The sequence below is a fragment of the Salvia splendens genome, chromosome 17, assembly GCF_004379255.2.
Source record: "Salvia splendens isolate huo1 chromosome 17, SspV2, whole genome shotgun sequence".
Classification (NCBI taxonomy): Eukaryota; Viridiplantae; Streptophyta; class Magnoliopsida; order Lamiales; family Lamiaceae; genus Salvia; species Salvia splendens.
In genome coordinates, this window is record NC_056048.1 from 5,593,757 (window position 1) to 5,615,352 (window position 21,596).

Below are 21,596 nucleotides of genomic sequence, written 5' to 3' on the forward strand. Positions count from 1 at the left end.
ATTAAACTAACTTATCAAACATATTAATGTAAAATCAATTTGTTTCATAACATGGATCTAAATCTTGATCGGGCCTATCTTGGGCATATCCCGCACCACTTATCAAACAAGTCCTAAGTATCAAAAACTTATAAGACTAAAGACATATGCTCCTCAAAACCGTTAAAGTTAGTTTATAGAGAGACGAGTAAGATGCAAAGGACATAGTCTTTTAAATAAAAATTAAACGATGAAGCTTTTTTTTTTGGCAAATATTTCAAATATATATGTTACAATATTAAACTTTAAATATTAGATTTATTTTTATTAGAAAATATCAATGAATTTAGGTAATTGTGCCCTTAAGTGATTAAGGAACATAATTGAGAAGAAAAAATTAAGAAAGAGTTAGAAATATGATTAATGATTTTCTAGTAATATAAAATGATATTTTCGAGTTAAGAAACATAAATAATGCAAATTCCACTTTCCACGATTACAAGTCCACATTTAACATAACACAAGTTTTAAGAAATGTAGTAGAAAGTTATTAGAAAAAAGATAATGGAAGGTTAGTCTTATTTTTTATATTAGTTTTATAATAAAATATGGATGAAATAAAGCTAGTGGAATATGTGATTCATTATCAAAAGTAGTAAAAAACAAATGTGACATTTATTAGTGGGCGGACAAAAGTGACAAAATGAGACGTTTATTAATTTACCAAGGGAGTATGGAATATTTAATCCTAAAGAGTACTTCAATAAAAGGAACCGTTAGAAAGAATCTTAATTCAATAAATATTTATAATATAAGTAAAGGGAAATTGTTATTTAATTCACAATTTTGGGTTTTCTTGTCAATTCTATAACTTGTAAAATTCGCTAATTAAATAATAACTTTTGCGTATTTCTCAATTCTCCAATATAATTTAAATTTGATGATATTTGTTATTTAAATTATTTTAGGTTAACTTCGTGATAAATTTAGCATTGCTGTATGTTATGATGGTCGATTTTAGTTATATGTAATTGATGAAAATATAATTAAGAAAAATAAAAAATTCACAATAAATTTATCAACACTTTAATTGCATGGGATAATTGAGAACCGTACAAAAATTATAATTAAATTAGCTAATTTTATAAGTTATGAAATTAATTAAAAATCAGCCAAAATTTGTGATTTAACTGATAATTTTCCTATATTAGTATGTTGTATCACGGTGCCAAACTCCTAATCATAATTGTATAAATCTGTATAATAACGGTATTTCTTTCTAAAACACTCAGCAACAATAAATAATTTTCAAATAAATAATAATTTAATAGCATGAATCACATAACTTATTGATAAAAACAAATATATGTGGGTCAATCTAGAATAACACTTAAAATAAAGCACCAAACTGCAAAAACTTCCCGCACACCTTATACAGCACAAATAATACAAGAGCAGTTGCGCGTAATGCAGTTGGCAACGGAGAAGCAGATCTTGCTACAATGAGTCTGGGTTCGAATCTCACTGCTGTCGTGTAGTTGCTTCCATCTCTCAGGCACAAGTATGAGCCATTGGGAGATGGGCACGCTACTGCGTACCCTGATTGAACCCCCTCACATGATGTCGGGCCGGAGTGTAGGGGTCGCCAAGTATGAGGCCTTGGGAGATGGGCTGGCAGCCAGTAGGTTAAGGCCTCCCCCTTAACGGGCTACTGCGTACCCTGATTGAACCCCCTCACATGATGTCGGGTCGGAGTGTGGGGGTCGCCATGGCGACAGAATCGCATTTTGCTGCAATAATACAAGAGCAGGTTAAATCTCTAATTTATTGAAAATATGGGACCTCAATTGAATTTAACCATTTCCCTAAGAGCATCCACAATGGCGGCGAGCGGACCTGCTAGCCGATTTCCGGCGCTGGCGGTCCGCTCGCCGAACCATTGCAGCAGGCGAGCGCCAAATCGGCGACAAAAACGGCGAGCACACTCTGATTCCCAGGCACTGGCCGATGCGCTCGCCGATCGGCTGAGCGATTTTTTTTATAAAATTTAATTTTCGAAACACTATATATACGCGATTTGTACGTCATTTCTGTACTTTTTAAATTTTAATATTATTGAATTTTCCTGTATCTGTGTCGTAAATTTAATTCCGTTTTTTGTGTGATTGTTAATTATTTGTTTTTATAATTTTGTTTATTGTGGCTAGCCTATGGCTAGCCTATTGTTTGTCCAGTTGCTTGTCCTGATGTTGTGACAGAAGAAGTTTTTAAGTGCTGATGATATGACAGAAGGAGTTGTGGGTAGCCTATGGCTGACTTATTTACAATTGTGGATGCTCTAATCCAATCCTAGTTTGTAAACTAAAACCCCAATTTCAGCTTTTGATTCATCTCTCCTCAATCTTGTTATAGAGAGGAAACTGGGAAAACATTATTCATCCAACAGACCACAGCTCCTCACATAGATAGGCGTACATCAAGTGTTTGATAAAAGGAGACAGAAATTAGGAGGATCATTTCTGGGGAAGCTTCAATTGAATCGCAAACCGATGGAATTATATGCGTAGGCGATGCGTATTTGCGAATCGCAGGAACAAGGAATTAAAACCCTAGGAGAAGGCAAATACCATTTTGCCAGGTTAGTTTCAGCTGCCTGTTTCATTCTTTTTTTTCAGTTTTCAATTAGGTTTCTTGTTTGAGCTATAGGTTTCTTGTATGAGTTCTCTGCACATGCTACGAATTATAGCATTTTAATCGCGTCGTTGTTTTGCGGTTAATGTTTGATGAAGGTATTTCTGGTTCGTTTATTTTGTTCTGATTTTGTGCTAGAAGTGATTATGGTACGTAGCGAATATTCAGTGTTAGCCTTCACTTTGAATACTTTTATTCGTAATGGGCTACCATTGAATTCGAATTTAGGGCTGGACTTGAAAAACTTGATTGATGTGGTTGTTAGTTTTTTGAATCTTCTTGTCTCTTCAATTTTTATGATTATCTATTACTAGTATAGACCTGATACAAATCGGCGTTCCTACAAAATATTAGCTTGTGCTAGTGCACACGCTTATATTTTGAATTCCCAACTCTCGCCCTGTAACATGAATGTCGAGATTTTAGGGAGTCCATGCCTAAAGCATTAAGCTTGGAGTCGAACATTTTCAAATGCCTAATGTCACTGAACGAATTTTAGTTTGTTTCTGACTTCTGAGTGATGTGGATCACAGGTCAGCTTGTAGTTAGCTAATAAGACAATGACTTAAATGTGTGTAATATGATGAAGATGTCGAGATTCTGAAATAATTTGGTCATCCTCATATTGACTGCACGGATAAAGAACGATATTTGAAAGCTGTTTCCAACTTCTAGTGACACGTGTTAGTATCTACACCAAACCCCTTACCTGCTACTGTGCTACACACGGACATTTAGTGTCTTATAGATGTCTATCCTAGTCCAGAAACTAAATGAGTGCCCAAACTTGCAGATATTCTGCATCAATCTAAAACTTTAGTGTTTTTGGCTTAGATTTATATGTCACCTTTTGAAGATATCATCTAAAAGATTATTATTGTAGTAATAGTTGATGACCTCTAACTTCTCCACATTAGTGCAGACTGTCTTAATTGCATCTTGATTTAAGCATATAACTTGAATCTTTAAAGTTCGTTCTTTTGTGCCATGTTCGAAATGCTTCGAGAAATCAGAACGGGGTCGGGTCAATGAAACCTGTTTCGTATTTTCATTGTTGGTTCCTTCAGTCTTTACTTGTCTAGTGCTCAAAAGCTTTAGTTTATTATTGTTTGTGTGGTTGAAATGTCAAACATTCTATATCTGAGAATCGTATGTATGTGTGCACGACTGCACATCCATAGGCGTTTGACATTTGGAGCTCTCTGGTTCATTAACTTTCATCTGCCTGATATGATAGATTACTGGATTATGGCATTATGAACCATTCATACCATGAAATGAATTTCTGACAAAATACTTTCAGACAGACTGATTTAGTTATTTTGGTTTATAATGGCCTTATGCTTTGTTATTTTGTGCCAGGAGCCCTAACAATATATTGCTTCTTTTGTTGGCTTTCCAGTCTTGGAGCCATTTTCAGACATATTTTGCCTATATATATACTCTATTTTCCGAATATGCTGTAAGGATTGTTGGAGTAACACAAGAAACCTGATATATCTTGTCCATTACAAACATTCCATGGAGCTCAAGGTTTCTCCAGAAAAACCTGGGTTTTCATCTTCTGATGTGGCCAGTGATACCGAGGAGAAAGAAATCAGTGAAGGTGAAGATGACGATGATGATCGTAACCACAAGCATCGTAGGCAGGAGGCTCGTTCTGAATCTCAGGAAGAGGATTCTCTTGATAACCATTTGAAAAGACCATACAGAAAAAGAAATCGCCCTTTTGAAAATGGTTATTCTTACAGGGATGGTGACCCGCAATCAGGTGAACCCTGGAGAAATTACAATATGGCTTCAGACAGGGACTTTCCTGCTAGGTTTGACAAGAGACGTTTCAAACAGGGCTCATTTTCCAAAGCTCCTATGGATTTGAACCAAAGGATCAGAGGCAACCAAAATCTACCAGGTGAGGTTGGCTTCGCCAGGGGTAGGGGAAGGGAACCTGTTCCTTGGGGCATTCATGATTCAAGGTTTGGATTGGTTGATGTTGCATCTCAAATAGTTCAACCCGGGCCTGTTCCTTCTGCTATGTTTGCTGGGAGGGGCTTGTCAAATGTTCCTAGTGCACATGGTACATCTTGGAATGCATTTGGGCTGGTTCCCGGCTTACCTAATGGTGGACTTGACTCACTTCACCCTCTTGGTTTGCAAGGACCACTAAGACCAGCTATCATTCCACCAGCGAATGTTGGGCTTCCACGGCAACGGTGTAGAGACTTTGAGGAGCGTGGGTTTTGCTTAAGGGGAGACATGTGCCCGATGGAACATGGTGTTAATCGTATAGTTGTTGAAGATGTTCAGGTTTGCAAACTTTCCTAGTTCTAACTTATTTGTTCTCAAGTTACATTCATTAGGTCTTATGGAATTCTCTTGGTGGTTAGTGAGTGTCATTTGCAAAATGATATTGTCTTGTAGGAAGAATAAATTCTTATTCAGGTGCAGAACATGTAATTTTCCTTGTGCTACATATTTCCAGCATGAACTGTATTTTATTTCCTTGAACATTTCTTTCAGCCACCATGAATACCCCCTGGTATAGAATTCCCAATGAACTTTCAGTTGCACAGATTTGAGATGTCTTCATAGGTCAAGAGTAGTCTCAGTATCATTTTGGGTTCATAGATATGATCTGTAGTCAGCTTTGCTGACGAACTAGCAAGCCTCTTTCTACAATATAATTGTATTCTTTTTGGTAAACAAATACTTTGTTACTTCTGTATTGCAATCAATTATGCATCAATATTAACTTCTCATTTATAAGTGTATGTGTATTTACTGTCGAGTGCCATGGGTTTATATTGCCAGCGGTTTATTTACTTCTGTGCTTTGATGATTATTAGTTGTGCACATATAAAGTCTTGATTAGTTACTTATCATGATTTCAGAGCCTTTCACAATTCAATCTCCCTGTTTCACTTCCTGGCTCGCAACTTCTTGGAGCGTCTTCTGCACAAGAAGCATTACCTGTTAACAACAAAGTTTTTTCTGCAAAAAGTAGCAAGCCTGGAATGAATGTAGATGGTTACGGCCTGAATGGTGGTGTTGTGGGAGGTTCCATGGCAGCGGCATCGACATCTGATGTGTATGATCCAGATCAACCTTTATGGGAAAATGATAACCCTGAGACAACGGCAGCACTAATAGCACTAAATCAAGCAAATGTTGATGAAACTGACTCGTTTATGGACATGGACCTTCCCAACCGGCATAATGTTGAATCAATTGAAGGTCTTAATGATGATCGTCCACTCAGAAATGCCAATAATAGTGGATCCCAAAGTACATCTGTGTGGGGAAGAATAACCAGTTCAAAACATGATTCAGAACAGGAAAACAAGACTGTGAAATCTCTGAACACGGATCGTTCAAATGTTCCGAATCAAGAAAAACAAATGAATGTTAATGGAGATGGATCAATTGTGAAGGAGTCATTTGGAAAGAAACAGAGTGATTTTGTTCGTGACACTCGAATACCAGCTCAAAGGGGACTCCGTACTTTATTTGTCAATTACATTCCCCTAAAAGACAATAAGAAGGAAAATCTTCTCTCACATTTTCAGAAATTTGGTGAGATTGTTGACATTTATATTCCCATGCAAACAGAATGGGCTTTTGTTCAATTTTCTAAAAGGGAAGAAGCAGCAGAAGCACTAAAGGCACCCGATGCTGTAATGGGCAATCGGTTTATCAAGCTTTGGTGGGCAAATCGAAATAATATACCCGATGATGGAATAAGTGGCTATAATGCTGCGCCAATTACACCTCGTCGAACTTCACATCCTCCCATTTCTAATCAATTTATTCTCGACAAAGGAAAAGAAAATCCTCATCCTGTAGTTGGAAAAGATAGCAACTCCAATGCTACTGTTGGTCAACACCCGGTTTCTGAACATCCCAAGTCAGCAATTACAAATGGTTCCAAAGCCCCTCCTTTACAGCAAACGAAATTTGAGAGTTTGGAGATTTTGAAGGAAGAACTTCGTAAGAAACAGGAGTTGCTGGATCAGAAACGAAATGAGTTCAAGCGCCAGTTAGACAAACTCCAAAAACAAGTAATTCTTCATTTGAAATGTGACTGTCAGAGTTGTTCCGTTTAAGTGTTTAGCATGTCATCTCTCATTATTTTTAAAAACCGTGATGTTTCATTAGCTAAAGTTGACATATTTAAACTAGCAGGTGTGCGGTGGGTAGTATATATAGGATAGTGAAATTTTGAGCTTGGTATGGTTTATTTTCTGATCAGGGGGATTTTTGTGGGAAAAGTGAAGTGACCATTTTCAGAAATTAGTTGTTATATCATGTTTTTTTTAGTTTTCCTGTTCTTTTTTTTTTGTGGGGGATTGGTTAAGTTACCAAAATATTGTTTATTACAAAGGAGTTGAGCGTGTATAGAACAGACTGAACAATCTTCTTCTCCAGCCTGTCCAGTTTCTTTAGTTTAGTTGCTCTATTTCTCCATTCTTGTGTTTCCTCTCCTCTGCTGGTTTTCTTTTATTATGGAATCACTGTTGACAAGTAATTAACATAATTGCAAAGCATCACTTATCTTCGTTCTCCCCTGATCGAGTCTAAGGTTTCCACCCTCACCTATTTATTCCTTTTCAGGCTGTGGGCAGCAAGGATATTCCAGCATCAGATTCGACCACAAAAAAAGTTAAAGGTGAAACACCACCTAATCAGCCAAAAACGGAAAATTCCAAGTCATCACCAAGAGAAGGCATGTCCATTGAGAATACCCGGTCTGAACAGCATCATGTGACACATACTTCAACCTCAACTATGCCTATTCATGAGCCTTTGAAACCTTTCCGTCCGCAAGCACCTATAGGGACACCATTTGTAGCAAGCAGATTCAAGCTGGACAATCGGCCCACAGTGTTCAAAGTTGTTCCGCCATTACCATCTGACCTTGCAAATGTAAGTTATACTTCTGTTGGTATTTATCACACATATTTCTGCTTGAAGGGTATTTCTCTATGTCTCTTCTTTTCTGGTGAGATGTACCCATCAAATGGTTATTTATGCATGCTCCAAGTTTATTTCCGTATTTGAGTGGCGGAAACTCATTATTTTCTTTTAAATTAATTGCATAAATATCTTCCTTCTAGATGAGTGTCTAGCCAGCATTCAATTCATCATGAAAATTACTGTTATTTTTCCTGCGCTAAATGATGATATACTATATAGGTTGCTGCTCTGGAGGAGCACTTCTCATCGTATGGTGATCTTGCTTCGGTGGTACTGGAAGAGTCGGAACTCCAAGAGACTAATGATGCTTCAGTATCATCTTCTGATGTCTCAGCCCGTGTTTCCTTTACAACCCGACGATCTGCTGAGAGGGCTTTCTCTCATGGTAAATCATGGCAAGGTCACAAGTTGCAATTTTCGTGGCTTACATCTATTAATACTAGCAAAGAAGTCGACAAATCTGGGAATCCTCCTGCCACTTCAAATGCATCTGTTAACACTGGCAAAGAAGTCGACAGCCACGGGAATCTCCCAACTGCTTCAGGTGCCTCTGATAACACTAGAAAAGAAGGCAACAGCATTGGGAATCTCCCAGCTGCTTCAAATGCGCCATCTGATGTTGACACTCAAACTAGTGGAGATGATGCATCGGCAGATAATCAGAGAACTCCTGCCTCGGAACCTGGGAACCACAAAGTAGAAGCTGATGCAGATTCTGCTGAACAGGAGAAAGATTCAAAATCAATGTCACCCTCGCCCTCACCCTCTTCCTCGGGCGAAAAGCAGCTTTAGCTCTTGAACCCGATGCCCGCTTCTAGTTGTACAGTGAGGTAAACATGATGTCAAATTATTATAATTCATATGGTTTAACTGAATCTGCAGCTAAATTCTAGCTTCGGTCTTGTTTTCTCATTTTTGGGGGTTTTCTTCATGAAGAAATGTCTAATTTTCAACTGGCAGTCCTCGTTAAGTGCGAATTGTAATGCGTTGTGTTCTTTGTTATAGATATTTTTAGAAACAAGAGGTTTACATTTTAAAAGAAAAAAAAACAGAAAAATTGTTTAGAACAGTTGACTTTCTCTCCTCTTTGGGCCTGTTTACGTTGTGCTATAATCTAAGATAGTACGTGTTTCACACTTTAATACGCATGTTCTCAAATATTTATGCTCTTGCTCATCAGATTATTTCTTTAATAAGTTTGTTTTGTTTTTAGTAGAATGAAACAATAAATGTAGTATATTTTGTTTACATATAATACTACTTCTGTAAAAAATTATTTTACGATTATATTTTTATCAGATGTTGAAGTTGGTTAGCAATTAACACCACCGATGTTACCGTCATATCAATGTAATACTAATAGTTCTTCCCTACGTTGACATTTTTCAACTATAAAAGAAAAATATAGAAAGAAATGAGTCTAATTTACAATGACCTAGAACTCTTGACATAGATGAACAACCAAAGACCTCAAGCTAAGACTCGAATGATAAAATCGTGCTATGACTGTGCATTGACATCACACATAAATAGAAACAACGTATCATCCTGTATTGAAATCGATGATGATGACGATGACGCCTTTTAAGCGACAACTATGTTAGCGAGTCTCAGCTGTTTATCTGCAGGCAGATACTCCTTCAGGTAAACACATGTCTGATGCATCACTCGCAACAGGAGCATCACATCGTCTTCCTCACTCAAGTCAATAGGTTGTGAGTCGGGCAGGTAGTGCCCGTTCCCTGTGCGACCAGCCCAATCATGAACACGTTCTGTTGCTCTGAAAATACATGATGCTACAGATTCTGCAACTATTCTTGAACCAATGTCGGCTAGGAGAGGTGGTAGGGTAGCGGGAAGATCAGTCAAGACACTTGTTTTATCAGCAAACAAAATCGGCATATACTTAGAACTGCTACCAGATAAAAGGCCAAGAAATCGTAGAGCCTGAGAAACAGGGAACCATATCAGTAAACATGGAAAACTAGAACCAGAAGGACAATTGCCCCCACGACATAGTTGAAATTTTGCGGTCAGGACCAGTAAAATACCAAAAATAGCAGTAATATCTAGTTAGTTTGGTTCTCACCGTTGAAGGGTAACTTGTCACGCATAGAATTTCTGCTGTGTCACTGAGCCATTGCCTTCTAACACTGTCATCATAGTGTTGCAAAGTTACAGCGACTTCTACCAGAATGTTCCAGATAACTGCATGTTTCCACAATTAACTGTGCTATTAGATCGAGTTTATGATTATCAATGCAATGCAATGCAATGCAATGCACTTTTGAGTTTATGGACTAACCTTTCGGATCAGAATCTAGTATATATGCTTTCAGTTTTGCAAGTTCTGCCAGAGGGATGGAAGCAACTCGAACAAGTGCAGCTTTAGCTTTAACTTTTTTTAATGTCTCAAAGATTTGGGTGCCTTCATCTTTGAAGTTTGTATCAGGAATCTGTACAGCAAGAGAGACCGAATCAGTTAACACGTCGGTGTAAAAAAAGAGTATTAGTACAATATAGAGGCGTAACTGACACATTACCAGCAGGAATTTCGATAGCCAGCCTTGTTGAGCCTTCCCAAGACATTTAATTGCTTCAATCCATTCAGTGTTGGAGTATTTCTGGTGTAATTCAGGATTAACACTTGAGTGGGACCATGGCAACATTGTAAAGAGAACTTCAATGCACTGTTCCAAATTATGTGCATAATCTTGAGTTTCAATAGCTGAAGATTCGTCCAAACAAATCTGCAAACTCTTCCAGCATGAAACTCGGATCGAGATTTTCTCTTCATTGTTGTATTGAGTAGAGGAAGCAGACCAGTGCAGGAAATCAGAAACGTCATCAAAAAGCTTTGCAACTCGGGAATCGGAGAATATCTTCAATAGATCTGCCAGGTGCAAGAGCATAAGTGATTGCAGATTTGACTCGAGTGTCTTAAACCTTGCTCCATCAAATAGCTCATCAATGAAGCCAAGAAGTGAATCAAACTGGTGTGCGTGAGACAAAATAAACAGAAAGCACTCCTCTCTCAGGGTTCCTTTTCTGAGGTCTATGTCTTGGAAAGGCATTTCAGCAGTTCGATCACCATATTTCATGCACCGTCTAACGATCTCCCCCCACTCCATCACCGGCAATCGTGGAGCATGTGACAAGCATCGCAAAACAAAAACTGTTCTAGTATTCACAGTGGTATCAAGCTGAAATTTAGGAAAACCAGAAGGAAGATCAGAATAATTTCTACAATTACTGCAAAAACAGTTGGGATTCCAGGAACACGGCAATGATAATTATTTAACAATTACAATGATGCAAGGCCAAATTGAATCCACAAGACCGTAAAATGAACTTCAAAGGATGTCAGTCTTTTTATTAAAGAATCAATATTATGCCTGGGAATCAAAATTGAGCAAGGTTACCTCTGAATAATTTATCTGCATAAGCCACAAAGAGAGCTTCATGACAATAGTGTCTTCAGCAACTCCCTGAGAGGCAGACTTGGGGGCACTGGTGTCATCATGTTCAGCATCATTTGTGTCTTCCTTAGAGAACACAGAGTGCCTGAGAACTGAAACAGCCCATGCTGCATTCTGCTGTGACTGAGGATCATTAGAGTTTTGTGCATAAAGGAATATCTCTTGAATTAGTGGTGTCGACTCGGCCTCCAGGACATGATTTGAAATCAGAGAACCCGATACATGAGACAGTTCCTGCCAGGAATTATCTATATTAATCCACATACAAAATAGAAGCATAAGTATATTAATTATAAAAGTTATTTTTCTGTATTGGCATGTTATATTATAAACTTCTTTTTACATTTCAAATGCGTTCATATTCAAGATATTGATTTCCTTATGTGGTTGATCCTTTAAACATGAATATATCTGTGTGGTAATATGGAAACCTGATAACACTATTTCGCTCCAGTCACCATGTATACTCTCTAAGTAAGAGCATTAAACATCTACTCGAGCAAACATTATTTTCCTACTTTTTGTTATTCCTCTCCTGTAACAAACTTCCAAGATTTCAGCTACTTCTGCAAGCTAGTATTTTGCATTTTCATAAATAAAGGAAGTGCTTGAGGTACAACCTTTTGCTGGAACATGGTGGGTGACGAAGAAGGGATTTGTTGAATCAGTGTCCCAGCAGCAGCCCCCACTGTATTTACGACCCCAAGCATCCCTCCTAGTTGAACAAATGGTAGGTGAGTACTCGAGTAGGTTTTTCTACACAATTCAAGAAATCCTTTTACATGCTCCTCCTTTAAAGAGGGTACCCTTGAATTTGAAACCAATGAAAGGAAGCTTCCAGCTCCAACACAAGATGCCATTAACAAGTTCTGGAGGAAGTTATCAGGTTGTTTAACAGACAATAGTCCAGAGATGAGATCCATGAAGCTGCTCACAAGATGGTCCAATTCAATATCGTCAATCAGTTCTACCTTATGGCAGAACGACACTACAGTAGGTACTGAAAGGCATGCTCCTAGTGCCAAAACTGGCAGACATGTTTCACCTCGAGGATTCTTTGGGAACAAATCATTTGCACTAGGAATCCATGAAATGATGAGGGACTTTAAATAAAGGACTGCATCAAGAGACCCAGCTCTGTATATTGCCCCAAGAGAATTCCCTAAACCAATAACTGGTCCAGCAGCACCCCAGGCATCCTCCTCCAGATGATGAATATCGTTATCCTCAACTTCAGATAAGGGTGAATCGTCTGTTCCTAGGGGAAAGTAAGCTGCAAGTTTTTCAAGAATACCAACCGAAGATCCACTGAATTGATCTGTCATCTGGACTAAGGTCTTAACTACTTTTCTTAGTAATTCCATTTCCTGATTCTTGTATGTTTCTTTTTCAAATTGAGAATTAGTTCCAGAATCAACTCTAGTTAGAAGACCTTGGCATGAAAAACCCAATCCAATTCCACAAGCTCCTTTTACAAGGGTGCTCTTACTACTAGATGCTACCTGTTTAAGAATGAACTAGACGTTACTATAGCACATACATAAAATTACCTCTACAGCAAAAATAGAGAGACATTCACTTCATAAAACATACTCCCTCCATCCCATAAAAATATGGGCAATGGGTATGGCACGGGAATTAAGACAAAATTGGTAAAGTAAGAGAGAGGAGGAGAATGGTATGGTAAAGTAAGAGAGAGAGGAGGAAAATGATAGTTAAAGTAGTGTTAGTGGATAGTGGAACCTACATTAATAAATTGATATAACTTTCCAAAAATGGAATGCACATATTTTTGTGGGACGGACGAAAATAGAAAGTGCACATATTTTTATGGGACGGAGGGAGTAGTATATGGCACAAAGGAGACCTAGAAAATTTCCTTCAGTGGAAAAGGAGAGTCAATATCAAGGACATGCGAGATGAAGAGGCAAAAATCTTTTTAACACAAAAGGAGCACAGTTCACAGATAACTATAAATGGTGAGACAATATACATATTTGTCTTAAATTCAGACCACTAGCATATATCCCAAGCCTCTGATTCATAATCTGGTATTAGAATCAAAATCCTATACCTCAAGAAGTGCACTTATATTCCTAAACTTCTGCTCATGATCAGTCAGATGAAGGCAACTTGAGATCAATCCAAGAGAAATTGCTGCTGACCACTGACGGTGTTCATGTTCGTATCGAGACAACCAATTTAACAAGAACTTTGAAGCCATTGATTGGACAGCATGTGCTGACGCAGGTAGCACCTACACAGAGGATTATACATGGTAATCAATTAAAAAAATTATATAAAAGGAGTCAAGAAAATTCTAGCTGTGCCGTTTAACTTCTAATCTTAAATTCATGCTTATGCAGTCTCAAAGTAATGAAGCTTTCGAGACAATCCAGTTAAGAACTAAGAGGTGGGAAAATGAAACAAAAGTGTAAAGTGTGATCAAGCCTGATCAGTAGTTGTTTGTCAAGCTCTCTTGAAAACGTATTGCATTACCTCTCTCCCTCCTTCTGGTATTATAAATGTCCTCTGCTAGGAGAAATGGTTTACAATGGAAAAATAGCACAATACATAATAATTCAGTTTCAAATCCTACTTTATTCAGAAACCATTTATCTTGTTATAATTCAACTTTATGGAATACAATATGTGAAACAATATAAAGTAACACATTTTCGACCAAACTCATAATTAAAGAATGAAGCCACAACAAAACAGCAGAACGAGTGGCTACATGCCTACATCTGTTGCTTTGTGTCACTAAAATTTAAAGCCAAACTTTTTAGGTGGAACAAATATTAGAATTGCATGTATGTTAGGAAGTGGAATGAAGTACTGGAATCAGATGACAGAAAGCATTAAATCTTCACCAGACAAAAAGCTCCAAGTGCAAGAGCAATATTCTCAGCAGATTGAGGAATTGCTGCTTCTGCTAATCTGGTTAGGATCTGCGAGATTATGTGGAACATATGGTTACATATTATGGAAAAAGGACTAGTGTGCCGAAGAGACAAAACAATACATGTGCAATGAACCTTCAGCATGTCAGTAGCAGCCTTCGATGTTTTGTCCAACACGGTCAAATGTGCCTTTGCCTCAATTACCAAGATGGAAGACCTTAACCATCTTTCCATGAAAGGTTTCCATGATTGCAAAGAGTGAATGGCAAGCAAAATATTTCTTGAGAGCAGAAGAGAGCCAGATATCTCCACAGCTGCATCCTCATATTTGCTGTGCACATCCAGTAATCCCTGTGGACAGATACTTTCAAATCTAGAATCCCCATAAGCAGTTTGGAATAGATACAGATACAAAGTAATCTCACTTTTAAAGATCCCTGGTTTCTCACATCTTTACGAGTAGGAAAGCACAACAAAGCAGCACCAGGTAAATCTTTAATCCTGTATTTACTTTCTGCAAAGGAAATGTGCTTTAGCATGGTTTCAAATTCAACGTGGGACAGACATAGAGGTTCAGAATAAGAATTCCACTAATGACAACTTGAACCTATTCATTTCAGTAAAATGAACTAGTCCTCATGTTGCCATCTTCATAATTTTACTATGAATTAAAGATCTCTCTTGGTTGGTGCCCCTTTGTTCTATATAAACGGAAATCAAAAGATACTATGTCTAACTTTAGATAAAGACCAACCTATGGGATTGGGAAAATGAATAGAATTACACACATAGACAAGTGCAGTTTCTATTTTCTAGGTTACACATAGTTGGAAACTTATTTCGAAATTAACATGTCAAAAAATTATGAAGGTTCACATAATCGATGGCCTTGTACCTGAACCAAAGATAACATCAGGAACTACATCTAACAACTTGAAAATCTTGTTTTGAGATCCAGTGACCCTTTTCTGCTTTACAGATCTTCGCCTCGTACTGTAAACACAAATAAGAATGATCAATATGAGATATTTGAATAGTTTCTTCCATAGTATAAAATGCTGATGATAAAAATGTTTATTCTTAACATGTGCTCATAATTTATAAGTCTGACTTCAAACTCTTCTAGTGCAGCAAACAAATCAGGACTAGTGTGAGAAAAGACCAAGCCCATGTTCCTGGCACCAAAATCGGGTATGCTTCTCTGAATATGCACCACCTAAGAAAAAAAATCCATGGAAAAATAGAATGTTAAAACAGTTTGTATACTGTACAGTTAATCAAATGAAATGCCAGGAAACGTTACTTGGTGCAGTATGACAATTCATGAATTTTAAATTAAGTAGTATTTCAGTTCTAAACTAAAACCAATCACCTAGTCCCACTTCACTACTACCAGATTTTATTGGGAGCATTAAGCAGGATAAAGTTCCTAAACAAAAAAAAATTGAAAACACCTGCCTCATATTGCATTAAAGCTCTTAAGGCAGCTTCTTGAGCTCTTGTCCACAAAGAACTCTGACTAACTTGACTCTGGGTTCCAATCTTCCACAATATATTCAAAACATTTTCAGCAGCATCTGGATATGCTTCAGCATCCATTGCACCCCATCTCAATAAAAGAGCCAGCCTATTGAATGAAAACAAAGTGATAAAATGTCTGAAGGCACTAAGGAGTTTTGCATCTTAAAAGTCAAGCTACATGAGCAATAGATAAGTCCCAAGGAAAAAGAAACATGCTAAATGCTCATAAAAAGAGTTACAACACTGTGAAATAAGACTGTCTGAAATTTAATAGCCGGCAGAGATAAGTAATAGACACCAAAAATAAGAGGGGGAATTTTTTGGTGAGATACAAATAAAGATTGCAAATATAGTTTTCAGAACTCATCAGGTGTCAACATAAGCCTCAATTTCAGGCAAGAAAAATTCTTCACGTCTATATGAATCTTCATATTTAGTACTTATTGACCCTATACAACTTTTACAGAAATGGCTTTTGGGTGCTCATTTTCTCTAGGTTCACCAAGGAGTATAGATAATGGCAGTCTAGAAATTCCAGAGTTCGATCTATGACATCCTAGAAACTCATCAAAAGGAACTAAGTGCATTATAAGGATAATGAATTAATCCCCTCACCTATTGGAGAAACAATTAGACCTGTCATCATTTAACAGTGTCCAAAACTTACACTCATTGGTTGGCTAAAATAGTTGCCAGTTACTCCCTCCGTCCCACAAGAATATGCACTCTTTCCATTTTAGTCCGTCCCACAAGAATATGCACTTTCCACTTTTGGAAACTCTCTTCTCTCTAATGAGGCAGGACCCATTCCCCACTAACAATACTTTAATTACTTTTTCTTTCTACCTCTCTCTTACTTTACCAATTTTGCATTAAAACCTGTGCCGAACCCAAAGTGCATATTCTTAGGGAACGGAGGGAGTATATTAATAGATTCACATGTCAAATTTAAGGACATGTAAAGTAGAACGGAAGTAACAGGAGAAACAACAACAGAACATTTACCCATAAGCAATGACAGCATTCTCAGAGTAGCTCTCCGTTTGTTTTCCAACCACATCCCAAGCAGTATAAAAATCTGGACCCAGAGTATGGTTGCATATTAATCACACATATATACATATATATATTTGGTCATACTGAGTCGCATAAATAGAAACTAGACTTTTCTTGATAAGTGACTAAAACTTTCAATCAGTAAAATTATTAAAGGTCTACCTATCACATCAGCCTCACAAAGATAAGCAAGGCTTTGTAATCCGACAGACTGAACCAAAGGATTGTCATTTTCTATACAAGCCTGTCATTGAAATTGATTAGTGAGAAAGCTAACTCAGTTAGCGTATGAAGTTCAAGAGAAAATAAGTACAGCATACCGCTACAGACAAAATAATGTCCACCCCCCTATCAGGGTTTCTTTTGCAAACATCTCGAACAGAAACGGCAATGCTCATACAGATTCCTCTTTCAGTTGCGCACAATGCTAATTCATTAGGGTGCAACATTCCCTGGATGAACCACCGAGGAAAAAAAGAGGATTCTTTATTCCATGTGAACTTTTCGGTTGGAACTTTCAAGTATGATATTTGCATTTTTCATATATTGGCCACTCAGAAAAATTGAAAGATCAGATGGGCAAAGCAATAAGTTTCATCTTACTTGACCAAATAGTTATGGAATACCATGCTGCAACTCTAATATAGTAATGGAGAAATAAGCACATAGAGTAAGAAATCAAACATAAATAAACAAGACAACAGAAACCTTGCCTGCAAACTCCCAAAGACACGGTCATTGATCTCCCATGTCTTACACATCAAGCGTATTGCAGTGGCTTTAATGAATCTGAGAGATTAATGAGTAAAGTCAGACATTTTATCACCTACAAATTAGCATCGGAACACCAAAAACATGAAAATTAGAAGAATTTTTCCAACATTCTAATTGAAATAGAAGAAGAAATTTTAGCACTCCAAAAGTAGTGCACAAGAAATTGAATTCTACACAACAGAGTTTTATTGCAGAAAACCAATAATCTAGGCAATTTAAAAGACGGTCATCTTGTTAAGTGAAGTCACGCCCAATGATTAAGATAGGTCAGCAAGTACCTCAACTGGAAGTCTGCAATACATTACCTGAAGTTGGCCCTAGAGCTATGAACATAACATTACTGTTTTATAATGACAAAACAATTGAATGACATTTTACTAGGTGTTGGTGCGGATATAAATCTGTTGATGATTCTTCTTCAAGAAGTCTCTTTTAACTATGCCTACTGGAGTTTGCTTATATGGCCAAAATCTTTCTAAGTCGAGTGCATGATACAAGCCATTGGACTCTTTCCTCTCCCCATGACCAGTCATCATCATTGTCCAAGTTGTAATCCACATCTAACCCCCCCCCCCCACATCTAAACGTCCACACACAGAATAAATTGTTACTTCATACTCCACAAATATCATGTGCCGTACACAGGGAAAATATATACATAAGCAATAGCATATGACATACGGATTCACATCCCTGTGAAGCATTGGCAGAAGAACTTGATGTACCAAAGGTATCATTGCAGAATGTGAAGCAACTGATGGAAGCAAAGCCAATAGTTTAAGCTGCATTGAGAAAGAACAGAAACATTTTGTAATCGATGATCACACCGTTGTTTGAATAAGTTTTTAAATATACAACCCTAAGAGTTGTATTTCTGGTAGCTATCTAATACTCACCAGCTTATCATGAAAATCATTATATTTTTCAGCACTTGAGCATACATGATTGTAGAAAAGAACTGTTAGCAACAAAGGAACGCCAAGTTTAGGTTCAATAGTACTTGCAATAGTAAACAGATCAATGCCAAAGTTCGTTGTTTGATGCACAAGGAAGACACCAGCAACTGAGCACAGTATGTGAGGCATTTCTACAAAGACAAATAGGGTGGAGCATAAGAAGCTGAGACAGCTTCATTTAAGACAAACAAAATAAAAATGCAGCTAATTTAATAGATACATTTTTACAACATAGGAAGCATTTACCACTTAGAAAGCTTTCTTCAGAACGATGCATCCCTAAAGCGGATTTGCGTTTTGCAGTTATTCTTGAAGAATACTCTTTTAAAGAAAATATCCAAGCTTTTAGTTCAGAATGCATTTCATTAGAATGTACAACTCCATCAGAAAAATGATTGACGTAGTAAAAACCATCCAGTGACTGTTGATCCTGCAAATAATAGTTATCCATAACGATTAGGTTATTTTGTAGCATGAAGAACATGCTCCATAAAAAGTAAATTTTGCAATAATCTTCATAGATATTATGCAGATTATGTTGACAATGGCTTAAAAAACCACAATCGTACTATAGAAGAGAAGTTAGTAAAATAGATAAGATGGGGAAAAAGCTCATTTAATTAACTTTGTCAGACTCCTGATAAAATCAACAATCTAATAAATTTTAGCCTAGACTAGAATAGAAATGCATGGAAAATTCGATCTTTCACATGGAAGATAATTTATTTATACCTTAAACCATATATTCCTTATAAACCTAAAAACTATGTCTCCAGGGGTGGTGATAATCAGGTTTTGCCCTTCAACAGCTTGTTCTTCCCTTGAAGCAATCAGTAAATTAGTAGCAGTCTTTCCCAAAATTGAAAGTAAATGTGTAGCAGTTTGTTTAATAGATCTGGATGGAGACGAAACAAGTGCAAGCACAGGAAAAATGAGGAGAAGCTCTTCAGTCAATTCACTGGGAGAAGGACCAGTCCTGTATTCTGCAAAAGCATGAAAGTTCATGAATAGAGCAAACATAATAACATAGGAAATCATTAAGAAGCATGCAACAGAATTATTTTGTAGTACCAATTATTTATTAATCATTTTTTTGATAAATCATTTAGGATCTATTTCAACTAGAATGCAATTCATTTAGGAGAAAATTGCTGAGGTTGATTAAATAGCATATGATGCAGAAGTACTTTGTAATAGTGGAACTTGTAGCATCCGGTAAAGAACAAGTTGATAAACTGTTGCATTAAATAAGTCAGACTACGAAGTACAATCATTGGTTTCTCATCTAATTAGGAATTCTATTTATGAATCTAATGTTCTTTTTTACACCATAACCACTGAATGCAGAATTGACAATAGGTGATGGAAGAACTATACCATTTTCACCTTTCCATCTTAAGAGAAACAATGCCAGGTTAAGTACAGAGTATTGTTCATGCTCAAGCTCCAGTTGAGTGAGAATAGAGAACAAGGACAAAATCACTGACGACAGGCCAGTGCAGTAGTTAAGTCCAAGATCTTTTTGGACAGCCAATATGCGCCTAACTGCATCTAAGATTTTCTCAACTCCACCCGAGCACTTGCAGAAGTCCCTATGTAGGGATAAAATTGAATCCATAAGTTCCAATCCACACAGCTGAGCTTCATGAATGAGCTGATATCAATTACAAACAATAAAGATGTCATAGGTCCTGAAGCAGAATTAAATTAGAAAAACAAGCGCAAGCAGTTCAAAAACAAAATAAGGGAAGGTGGATATAGCTATCCAAAGATATATAATATTCGTGATTTAACATACCAGTCCCATTCTAACCAACTCCCTTAAGACCACCTGATACGCATCCACCAAACACTCAAAGATACCAGAAATATTGGCTATGTCCTGCATAAAAAAAGGGGTTTAGCAAGCATAGGAAGCTGAGATATCATAAATATAATTTAAAATGATCTAATGATCCAAATCTTGTACCTCAGACATGTTTTCATTGCAATGCTATACGTTCCAAATGAAAATTAAGAGAATGCAAATGACAGCATTTCACAAACTATATAAACTTACTTCAGCATTCTTACATGGAATATACTTGAGAAGACCAGTCAACAGCTTAATGATGGGAATAGTCTCCTCAGGAGATGAGCAGCAAAATGCCGCCATTGTGGACACCAAGTTCCTCAGATATGTAGAGCTGGAACCCGAAATGGGCACCTGTATAACAGAATAATTCAAAAAAGGGCCCAAGAATTCACAGACAGCCTCCATTCCGAGATATCTGCTCTTCATGATGAACAAAACCACTTGTTTGACCAGCCCTAGTTGAACTTCAGCCCCGCAAGCAAGTATCTGAAAAAACGAATATATCCATCAAATTGCATGAATCATAAACTAAAACAAGTATATGGTGGCCAATTCAACCTACTGAGATTTTTCCTATACATACATTCTCCAAAATTGCTGAATAGCAAGCAGCCAATGTTAAAATTGCTTATTCTATCATAAAACATCACATTACATGTAAGTTAACAGTAATTCATTTTTTTCATTTCACATACCATCCAATCTAGAAATTCATTGTGGAAAAGACAAAGCTAAACAAAAATTAATAAAAAATGAAAAACTTTCTAAACATTCAGAACTTCATATTGCTTCCAACTTAAAAATAACAGCCACACCTTAACGAATGGGTGATTCTCTGAGGAAAAAAACCGAAATGACGACGGATTCCGCTCAAAACCAAGTCTAGTGAGCAAACCAATCGCTTTAGTAAAGACAGCAGCGAATTGCGGATTGGATGAATCCTCGAGCGCGGACTGCAGCTCCAGCAATCCATCGGCGAGATCGAATTTATCGTCCTTAACGAGGCGGCAGAGCTCTCGAGTGGACTGATCGACCACCGCCACAGAGGCAGAGCGGAGGCAGCGGCTGACGGCGTCCGCTCCGGCAGCGGAGGGCGGCGCGGAGCGAAATTTGTCGAAAATTGAGGCGACAGCTAGCTTCTGGAGTGAGGGTTGGGGAATTCGAGTCTTCTCTAGCAGTGGAGTGTAGGAATCCATTTTCAGTTCAGCCGTTCAACCGGAGGTAAAACGGAAGTGGTAAAACGGCTTAAATAGTTCAAGGATATTTATTTTCGATAATACTAATGGCATATCGCCTTCTTAAATTTTTTTTTGTTAATCATGCCTTTTCATATTTTAAGGGCCATCTATTTGATTATTTTTCATAAAATTATAAAATTTTCCTAGTAATCTTTTTCCAGTAGAATTTG

The 21,596-nt window shown here is 37.3% G+C and overlaps 2 protein-coding genes across 5 annotated transcripts; one reads left to right on the top strand and one right to left on the bottom strand.

Moving 5' to 3' along the window:
- Positions 1-2,317: 2,317 nt before the first annotated feature.
- On the top strand, positions 2,318-8,823 carry LOC121775005 (zinc finger CCCH domain-containing protein 41-like). 2 transcript variants are annotated; one of them, XM_042171937.1, is made up of 5 exons: positions 2,318-2,617; positions 4,033-4,977; positions 5,562-6,728; positions 7,282-7,593; positions 7,864-8,823. In XM_042171937.1, exons 2-5 carry the CDS (start codon positions 4,192-4,194, stop codon positions 8,434-8,436), a joined length of 2,838 nt encoding a protein of 945 aa, XP_042027871.1. In that variant the 5' UTR covers positions 2,318-2,617; positions 4,033-4,191; the 3' UTR covers positions 8,437-8,823. The 2 variants fall into 2 exon arrangements, with proteins under 2 accessions (XP_042027871.1, XP_042027872.1); XM_042171938.1 differs by having other exon boundaries at positions 4,073-4,977.
- A 155-nt stretch (positions 8,824-8,978) lies between these two features.
- LOC121775004 (protein RST1) lies at positions 8,979-21,460 on the bottom strand. 3 transcript variants are annotated; one of them, XM_042171935.1, is made up of 25 exons: positions 21,004-21,460; positions 20,393-20,674; positions 20,132-20,215; positions 19,711-19,987; positions 19,066-19,316; positions 18,580-18,763; positions 18,274-18,335; positions 18,059-18,159; positions 17,317-17,392; positions 16,924-17,055; positions 16,766-16,847; positions 16,553-16,625; positions 15,485-15,653; positions 15,112-15,242; positions 14,922-15,019; positions 14,452-14,540; positions 14,162-14,377; positions 13,997-14,074; positions 13,198-13,380; positions 11,744-12,625; positions 11,067-11,357; positions 10,188-10,847; positions 9,950-10,100; positions 9,734-9,852; positions 8,979-9,591 (listed from the first exon to the last, which is right to left on the bottom strand). In XM_042171935.1, exons 1-25 carry the CDS (start codon positions 21,382-21,384, stop codon positions 9,229-9,231), a joined length of 5,415 nt encoding a protein of 1,804 aa, XP_042027869.1. In that variant the 5' UTR covers positions 21,385-21,460; the 3' UTR covers positions 8,979-9,228. The 3 variants fall into 3 exon arrangements, with proteins under 3 accessions (XP_042027869.1, XP_042027868.1, XP_042027870.1); XM_042171934.1 differs by having other exon boundaries at positions 18,274-18,464; XM_042171936.1 differs by lacking the exon at positions 21,004-21,460 and having other exon boundaries at positions 18,274-18,464; positions 20,407-20,464.
- Positions 21,461-21,596: the final 136 nt, after the last annotated feature.

Coding starts and splice junctions, on each gene's coding strand:
- LOC121775005 (XM_042171937.1), top strand. CDS start 4,192: ATGGAGCTCAAGGTTTCTCCAGAAAAACCTGGGTTTTCATCTTCTGAT. Junction 4,978..5,561: donor TAGTTGTTGAAGATGTTCAG/GTTTGCAAACTT, acceptor TCATGATTTCAG/AGCCTTTCACAATTCAATCT. Junction 6,729..7,281: donor TAGACAAACTCCAAAAACAA/GTAATTCTTCAT, acceptor ATTCCTTTTCAG/GCTGTGGGCAGCAAGGATAT.
- LOC121775004 (XM_042171934.1), bottom strand. CDS start 21,384: ATGGATTCCTACACTCCACTGCTAGAGAAGACTCGAATTCCCCAACCC. Junction 18,465..18,579: donor TGAAGAAAGCTTTCTAAGTG/GTAAATGCTTCC, acceptor TTGTCTTTGTAG/AAATGCCTCACATACTGTGC. Junction 17,393..18,058: donor CTTCACAGGGATGTGAATCC/GTATGTCATATG, acceptor TTAATCTCTCAG/ATTCATTAAAGCCACTGCAA.